This window comes from Ctenopharyngodon idella, chromosome 10, assembly GCF_019924925.1.
Source record: "Ctenopharyngodon idella isolate HZGC_01 chromosome 10, HZGC01, whole genome shotgun sequence".
Lineage (NCBI taxonomy): Eukaryota > Metazoa > Chordata > Actinopteri > Cypriniformes > Xenocyprididae > Ctenopharyngodon > Ctenopharyngodon idella.
The window spans coordinates 36694218-36703745 of record NC_067229.1 but is presented as its reverse complement, the minus strand read 5'-3'; the positions used below and the strand labels follow the sequence as shown (position 1 = coordinate 36703745).

Genomic DNA, 9528 nt, shown 5'->3' with positions numbered 1-9528 from the left:
ATGATTGAGCTTTCGTTTACCATAACTGATGTGTGATTTGATGAATGTTTACTTGTGAATAAAAGCCTAAATTCAATCTGTTCATCTTATAAAGTGATCGTGTCTCTTCAGAAAATTTGGACTGAACCACTCAATTCCTATGGATTAGTTTTATGATCTCTTTATGAACTTTTTGAAGTGTCAAAGTGTCAGTTGCGTAGCTGTCTATGGAGGGACAGAAAGCTCTCAGATTTCATCAAAAAGATCTTCATTTGTGTTTCGAAGATGAACGAAGGTCTTACGGGTGTGGAACAACATGAGGGCGAGTAATTAATGACAGAATTTTCATTTTAGGGTGAACTGACCCTTTAAGATTAAATGTCATCACACCAAACAGGGGTGCGTTTCTCTAAAGCATCGTTGGTGAACTATGGTCGTAAGTCCCACTGAACTCTATTGGTAACGACGGAACTTGTGATCATAGTTCGCTTTGGGAAACGCACCCCAGGTAAACTCATCTACTCACTTTTACTGCCTCGTGTTTATAATCACACTATTGCTACTATTGAGTAACTATTGTTACTCAAACTTTCATGGAAAATGTTTTTTAAATGAAGACTGAAAGAGTTTGATGCTTGATGGTTATGTTGAAGTCATACAACTGTGGTGTAGTTCATCTATAGCCTACGTTTAGCTTTTTGCAATGTTTAACATCTGAAAATTGTATTTAGGCTTCAAAATTCATAAAAGCTGTGTTAATTTGTGAAGATTATCATCCTGAACAAAAGGTGTAAGGATCATAAACTGTTGTTGGTCACAGAGCATATTTGCTGCAATAATCCAAAAGCCAATGGAAAATCCTATTAGGGGAATCGGGGTGATGCTAACTTCCGGGTTGGCCATCAAAATTGTGTAATCACTGCAGCACTCTTAGATTTCAGATTTGCATTTAATTTTTAGGGGATCTAGCAAACCCTTTAAAAGTGATGCTTCGTTGCAAAACAGAAAGCACTTTTTTTCAACTATAACAAAGGGTATTATTCACTTGTTGCTTTGTTTGAATCTGCACACAAGTAATTTAAATCTTTAAATTTAAATAAAAAATTATTTGACACTAGCCTAATCAAAGCTAAGCAAAGCAATTCATCACCCATTTCTACACTTTGATTCACCTCTCTTAAACTGGCACAATGGCTGAGCTTGCGGTACAAATTAGTTATTTGCAATGACTTGGCTGACTGACTCAGGCAGCGTGTTTTATGAAGCACCCTCAAGGGCATTACTCTACATGCACCGAGCTGCAGCTTTTCACTTGCACAGAAACAGCCATCGCTTCAGGTTCTGTTGCTCTTGGTCAGCGAAGCCGCCGGTGCTTTTGCGAGTCATTGATTAATTGTGGTCATTAGGCGGCGAGAGAATGGCCTCACCTGGAGTTAGAGGTGGAAATCAACGGGAGATTAAAATTAATCACTCTGAAAAGCGACAGCATCGCTGGTAGCCTGCGGAGAGCAGGATGCAGAGGAGGGAATGAGTGAATATCTCAGATAATGTGTGTAGAATAATAGCAGTTTCTTTATTTAAAAAAAAAAAAAAAAAAAAAACACATCACAAAAAGCACACAAAAATAAAATGAGGTTTTTACATGATGTGCAAACCGAACAAACAGGAAGAGAGAGAGAGAGAGAGAAAAAAAGAAGTAATATTAGTACAGTTCATGGAGAGAAAAAAAAAAAAAAAAAAAAAATCTACAGTTAATATCATTGGTTGTCTCTTATTAGTAAAGAAAGATCACTATCTCTTTAAATGGCACTGTACAGAGAACCGGCCTAAGCTCTTTTATGAAATACCAAATGGGCCCCATCCAAACAGAAAACAGATCTTTCGGTTCAAAGAAGTCGATTTGCACAGCTAGCAGGTAAAGGTTTGCTGATCAAGGATCAGATTTCCGTGTTTACACTGGCATTAGTCTCCACCTTTAAACAAGCTGAACTGATCCTGTAACAGCACCCCTATTCTTAGAGGCTCAATAAATAAAAGCCTAGGGAAATCACGAGTGCGTGTGCTTTTGGATAATGACAACATATGTATAATAAATGTTAATAATACCATATCCAGATGGTGGATGATTAACCTGATCATCCTCTTGTCCTTTATCACATTTGCAGCCTTAGAGTGCTACCCAAGCGGCAACATGGTACAGACGTAAAGACAAACGCAATCAATCGCACCCAACATTTACAGTAAATATATTTACACATTCAACAGGAACCCTGGTCAAAAGACAAGCAGATCGCGAAAAGGCTGCTTCTGTATACAGCAGACTTAGAGACAGACACAGACAAGCGTATAGTTGTCAGCATGAGACAAAAACCAGCATTTCTGAGAGAAAAAAAAAAAGTTCATTATACATATATCAATATATCGAATAATATTTGTTGCACAGAGACTGGCAACAAATCATAGAATGTTAAATTGTGCATTACAACTCACCACAAATCAATATGTACTTCAAATGATGATTGTTTTTTAATTGTTCATGTATTATTTAACTTACAATGCTGATGTTGACCCACTCATTGTGTGATAGACCTGTTCATTACACCCAAAGTTAAAAAAGGCACAGAGTGAACATTAGGGTGACCCTGCGGGATTAAAATATACAGTAATCCACACCATAAGAAGGACTGTAATGTTTCTTCATGACAGGTGAGCATTATGGTGAATACATTGACTTAAGAGTTAAGAAATCATATTCATACTAAACCTAATCAATACACTACTCATAAAAAAATAGTCTATTATAAATCTATGGATGATCATCTGTTTAAATTGACCTTATTCAATTGGTTTAAATTGATGTGACGTAAAACAAATCCTTCAGTAAGATGTCCTTCATCTAATAGATAAACTTCAAAACAACACGTCAAACTGACAATTAGATTTAATGCGGGATGCGTTGATGGCCGAGCCAAATGCAGGTTTAGGATTAGGATCTCTTGTTAAAGTCTGCGCATTATGCAGCTCTTTAATCAGAGACATCTGTGATCGGCTTTTCTGGCCTGGCTGAGGCAGAGAAGCAGGGGTGGCTGTTAGTCTTTAAACTTTGAACTGTATTTTACCACCCAGCTTAAGCATCTTTTGAAATAAACCCTTTAATCTTACTTTGACGACTACCACTATGACGCAGTGTAGGGGGAGGTGGAGGTTTGGGGGTCACAAGCCAATGTAAGCATAAGGGAACGACCAATCAGAGTTTTGTACACTAATCACTCTGACATGTACCGTTTGGGGTTTAAAACTGCCAAATGGTCCATTAAAAAAGCAAAGCAGGTCATTTTCAGATAAATCAATTTCATAATATATACACATCACATGTAAATAAACTTCAATCCAAACAAATGCTGTTATCTTTTTTTTTTTTTTTTTTTTTTTTTTTTTTAAAACAACCTAATCCAGAAACCAAAGCCAACCCACATATTTTCTGCAGACCTCTGAGAAAATCTTTACCAGTCTTTTGTAGCATAAAGAGAAAATAACTGTCATAGATAAATGGTTTAAAGTTGCCTTAAAATGCTTCAAACAGATTTAAAAATAAAATATAAAAAAATAGCTTCTAAAACAGCAAACTATAGGTTGAACCACATTTAATTTAGTTTGATTTTGGGATTTCATCTCTGGAGAACACTTACTAGGCAAAAAATTCAAGTGCCTTACATTAGATAGGGCCTTCAATTTAAAAAAAACAAAAAAACAAAAACAAAAAAACATCATGCATTGCATTATTTACAAAACAGGAGCAGGGAAATCAATCACCTTTGTGCATCCTGTTGAATAAAGTTTTTTGTGAATGTTTGTTGAAGTTCTGGAAGTCAAATTTGATTTCATCGGATTTCAGCTCACTTTGATCTCTCTGCAGAGACCTTCATTTGCTCCTTCACAAATTCCGGTAGAACAATAGAATAGAATAGTGACAGTCAAAATGTGCAGAGACTGATCCTAGTTCAGCTTTACACAATGGACCCATCCCTGTTCTGGGCAGGGACCATGACGGGGATGGCCCCCATGCGGCTGAGGTTGGGACCGGCCATTCTGCTAGGCGGGGGAATAGGGGCGTGGCTAGGGGGCCTCTCATACTCATCATTGGGTATTTTGTCGTACTGAGGCTTGGTGTACTCATGCAGGTTGGAAGGAGACATGGAGCCCAGAGAGGAGCGCTGGCTGCCCACACTGGTGAAACTGCGAGCGGTAGAAACACGACTCTTTGGAGGGGGGACATCCTCTCTGTGGGAAGGAGAGGAAAAGTGTTTAATCAAAACCTGTCAGGGAGATTTCTTAAAAAACAAGGTTGAAAGAACTAATCTTACCTTAATAAAAATAATTAATAATAATAAAAGGCCTAATTATCTGACATCAAATCACCTGACACAGGTTCTCTCTATGATATCATTTCCATCTTTCTGTTTGTTTCTGCACATTGGTTAGATCACATGAGTTTGATTTGGCAAACAAAAATGTTTTTTAAACCGATTATGCAGTTTTGTTAATACACTATCGTTCAAAAGTCTTATGCTCAACCAAGGATGCATTTATTTGATCAAAAATACAGTAGCAACAGTAATAATATAAAAATTACTCTTTAAATTAATTGTTCTTTTTTTTTTTTTTTTAAGATTTTGATTAATAGAAAGTTCAAAAGAAAAACATTTGAAATATTTTTTTGTAACAAATGTAAGATGTATTTAATGTCATTTAACTTGTCCTTTCTGAATAAAATTTTACATTAAAAAAAATAAACTTTAAAATTAAAAAAAAAAAAAAATTTAATATTACCAAAATAAAACCTTTTTTGTTGGGTTTGAAAGCACTGTTAATGAAGAATGACTAAGTCAGAAATTTTTCTGGTGAAAAAGGTTGGAATGAACATTGTGGACAGGTCAAGCCAAAGAAAATATCTCCTGTGGTACAATCAATCAAACTTTGACAGAGGCACAATGAGGCTAAAACTGCTGCCGAGTCAAGATTTGTTTGGTTTGTTTTGCTGCTTTGGCACTCAGGCCTCAGATTGGCTGAATAAGACTATGGAGGGATTTCCAGTGTAGCCCATCAGGCCCTGCTCTTCCCCCATCCTCCAAATTAACAAGTAATCAGCAGCAATAATCCATTACAGCACAGAACACAGCAAAAGAGAGAGAGACAGCGGGGTCTCCTCTAAGAGAAACTGGCTTATTTGGATAATCCTCTTTTGTCATGGCCTAAGTGAGGCAGCGCAAGGCTCCCAGACAGAGAGTCCAGCTCTGGGGCCAAGGGGGGCCTAATAAAGGGCCTGACCCACGGCCTGCCCCTTCACAGTGAGGAACGCCATTTCAATAGGCTGGGGGAGCGAGAGAGGGACAGAGGGGAGAGGCATTGACAGAACAGGAATCGACTGAACAAACAAACGCACAGAACTGATTACACCAGCCTTTCGTTTGAAGTGAAAAGGGGTGAGAGGGGAAGGGTGATCACATCGCTAGCCAGTTTCACTGGTCATCAGCTTTGTTTGGTCATCAGTAAATGCGGGGGAGGCCTGTGATTGAATAGAGGCTGAGTGAATCAAACAGACATAGGGACAGTGACACGTACCAAATGGCATCTGGGTCAAGAGCTCCCTTTTGCTTTTATTCTTGTTCCTTTCGTTGTTAAATTGAAGAACGTTGGCTCCAGACATTATGTCAGTTGGGAAAAGCAGGTGTTTTTTAATAAAATGTTTTAATTTTTAAGTGTGTTTCTGGGGTCTTGTGGGAAAAGGTTCACTAAAGCCCTATTCGGACAGTAATTGTTCTCATGTGGATGTCTCTAAAAATAAATTTGCATGGCACCTCAGTGATAAAACTCATGCATTCGGATGGCGATTTATTCACAGTGGAGGAGCGAGTTTTATGGGAGTGCACGCACTGCTCACGTGGTCGGTTGCATAATTGTCTGCTGTGAATAAAATGGCACATGCTTGGAATAATAATAAATTCATATTTAATGTAATAATAATATCCTATTATTTGATTATTTAAATCTCCTGTTTAAAATAGGAAGATAGACAAGCTATATAGTTGAAATGGTTTTGTCTTGCATTTTATCTCAAATGATGTCATTTAAAAATGGGGAATTTAGCAGAAATAAGTTAATGTACAAATTATTATTTATTTTATTATTATTTTATTTTATCTTATTTACAGTACATGAGGTAAGCATGAAGCTGCTTGGTTTATATGTTAATGTAATTGTATATAATAGGCTACATATTTTAAAATGGTATTGCACACCTGTTGCTGCCAGAATAACTGCCCATCTGTGCTTTATTTCTCCTTCTCATTTTTGTTCTCAACATCTTCCCGCTGCTGTGGTGGAGCGGTGATGAAATATTGTTCTTGTAAATACTTTCCAACATTTCCGTAATAAACGTATCTTTAAAATGCGTGCAAATTACAGTGAAGCTCAACACTTATTCAACACTTAGTGAACAGTGAATTTTGTATTGATCTCTTCTTGTAAACTCAGAGATGTGAATTCGAACGGCAATTAAATTGCCACACGACCTTGGTGTTTGTCAAAAAACAGTAGGTAATTCGGCTGAGGAGTTTTATGCGGGTGGTCAGAGAAAAACACAGACATTCTGGATTCGGAAGGCAATAAAATTTTTTTTAATAAAATTAAAAAAAAAAAAAATTAAATAAATAAATAAATAAAATCACAGACTACCCCCTGTAAATGGCAAAAATACCTTACGTCTCCCTGAGAAACAATTACCGTCCGAATAAGGCTATAGACATGACTAAACTCATGTCAGGAGGTAACAGACTGTTTAGGACATTATGGCCAAGAATGTGTGTAGTACCTGATCTCATAGGCGATCTCTTTCTCGTACTTCTTCTTTTGCCGATTACGGCAGCAGCAAAAGATGATGAGGGCGATGAGAATGAGAAGCAGCAGAACACATATTACTGCAGCTGCGATGATGCCGCCTGTGTTAGGGGCTGCAAAGGGTCAGAAAGAAGGACTTTTATTGAGATGCACAGGTTTAGAGTCTAGGACATAACCCATAAGCCCATTCACCACATTATCATAATCAGATAATAAGGGAAAGACCAAAAACACCTTAGATGCAGACTGAAACTCAACTATTTTGCTATTTACTCCGCTACTTTGCTACTTTAACAAAAAATATAGAGGAATAGGGCAGACTGTAAAGACTCACGTTGTGTGACATTGACCATCACCGTACACTCTTCTGTTCCAATACGGTTTTTAGCAAGGCATCGGTATGTTCCTGAAGCTGCCTCAGTGGCATTCCTCAGACTCATGGTGCCCTCGACTGGATCTGTGTGCAGCAGGAGACAGATTCTTCATTTTAACTGTGGCACCTGACAATTATGACAGTTTAAAAAAAAATTAAACTTCTTTCAGGGTACACGAGTAAAAGGAACTTACCGAGGACTGCCTGGGGTGGCAGTAGTTTATTGCCGGTGGTTCTCTCCCAGACGTACTGCAGTGGCTTTGTGCCCTCCACAGAGCTGCACCTCAACACCATATCTTTCCCCACCTGTGTTTGACCATCTGCATAACATCTGGGTTTAGAGGGGCGCACTGAGGGAAAGAAAACAGGAAGGAGAGAAAATTAGAAAAACTAAAAACTACTAGGACGGGGTCTCTCTCTCTCTCTATATCTATCTATCTATATCTATATCTATATCTCTATATCTATCTATCTATATCTATATCTATATCTCTATATCTATCTATCTATCTATCTATCTATCTATATATATATATATATATATATATATATCTATATATATATATATAAATAAAACTGTTTCTGCATCACACAAGTTCTCTTCAATATCTGTGTCTCCGACACAAATGCTATTCATCCACACTGTGAGTGTAACCGTCTTAACAGCTCTGTAACTGTTCAAACAGTATATAAAAACGCTGCAAAATAAGCCTCAAAGGTAATCAAAGACGCAACAGCGTGTTCGTATTCGATGCAGAGAACAAAATGCGAATGGCTGTGCATTTATTTGTGCATTACATTATAGCAAATACCATGTGTATACTGTGTTGCATGTAATGGTAAATTTGCATTTTATTGAGATTTGCTTTTAATGAGTGAAATAAAACTGTCAAAGCCGTCGCTGTGCTGTCAATCTCCCCTCATCCCCCTCCACTCCGCAGCTTAACCACGCCCAGTTCTGTAGCATTTTTCAAAACTATGGTGAGATCTGACTGCTGCTGAAACAGGGGGGTTTTATGACCCTTTAAATGCATGAAACGATCAAAGACAAAGGATCATTTATGGTAACAAGATGTAATGCTAAATAATATTTAGGCCTATAAACACATACAATCTGTAAAAAGTGTATACAGTCTTATGCACCTTAGGGCTGCAACAACTAATTGAAAATATCAATAATGAAAATCATCAACAACGACTGTCATTATCGATTAGTCGCATCTGCCCACCTTGCACGGAAAACTTCCGCCAGTTACATCAATTACAGCACTGAATAATGAATTTCTATGGACAAAATGCATCTAAAAATAGTGTAGGAAACCGAATGAGCAGCTGCAGGAAAGGTATGAGATCCAAGCTGCCCAAAATATGAGAATTCTTTGTTTTAAGCTTCAAGCTAATGCATTAATGTAATGTTTCAACATGGCTTGCCCTGTCAGATGCTTTGACAGATGTGTGGGCTGTTTAATGTGCGATACGTTTCCTCAGAGCAAAACTTTCATTTTACGGTTATATCCTTATCTGTAAGTGTTACAAATTCACGCGAGTATTTCCATTTTGCACGAAGGCTCGTCCTGACAGTCTGCATTAAACCTCAGACTTTATATGTTTTCATAGCATTCAGTTGGCACGTTTGTTTGAAGGGCAGCATTGGGCAGGATGTAAAATAGTGTTTTGTCAATAAAATAAAGAAAATTTGGTTTTTTATCTGATTAATTGAAGAAATAATCAGCCAACTAATCGATTATCAAAGTAATTGTTAGCTGCAGCCCTAATGCAAATAGAATTATGCAGTAAGCATGAGATATTAGTATAGCAGTTTTACGCAAGAGACCGCATGTGTAGGCAATTATCTCAAAAAGGAAAATATTATCATTCCGCTCTGACCAGCTAAAGGCTGAAATATCATCTTCCGCTTCACATATGGTGCATCATGAATGTAAAGGATGAGTCCCTGAGGCCCTTCTCTCACACTCCACCCATATTCATTCTCACTGCATCATAACTAATCACAGCATAGGAAGCCATGATCAGGGTAATGGATACAGCTGCTGCTATTACAGGTGCTGCCAATCAACTTAATTAAAATAAGAGCACAGCGGGTGTCAACATTCTTTGAGATAAAAGAGCAAACAAAAGCAGAAGTGGGTGGGAAAGTGGCTGGCTATTGTGAAAAACAGACAGCATGTGTTTTCTAAAAAGATATGCATTAAAACAGCAGACTTGAGGGAAAAAGTCAGCGAAACCTATGTATTCAAGGGAGGGAGAGATAGAAAGAG

The 9528-nt window shown here is 37.7% G+C and overlaps 1 protein-coding gene across 1 annotated transcript in view; it reads right to left on the bottom strand.

The window, feature by feature from the left end:
- Nucleotides 1–1563: 1563 nt before the first annotated feature.
- The window catches only part of cxadr (CXADR Ig-like cell adhesion molecule), a 47561-nt gene continuing 39596 nt past the window's right edge, over nucleotides 1564–9528 (bottom strand). Inside the window, exons 4-7 of the mRNA XM_051909297.1 lie at nucleotides 7444–7599; nucleotides 7211–7333; nucleotides 6851–6989; nucleotides 1564–4260 (exon numbers count right to left, since the gene is read on the bottom strand). Coding sequence (XP_051765257.1) covers nucleotides 3987–4260; nucleotides 6851–6989; nucleotides 7211–7333; nucleotides 7444–7599 — 692 coding nt within the window. The 3' untranslated portion in view covers nucleotides 1564–3986. The remainder of the gene's footprint in view (nucleotides 4261–6850; nucleotides 6990–7210; nucleotides 7334–7443; nucleotides 7600–9528) is intronic.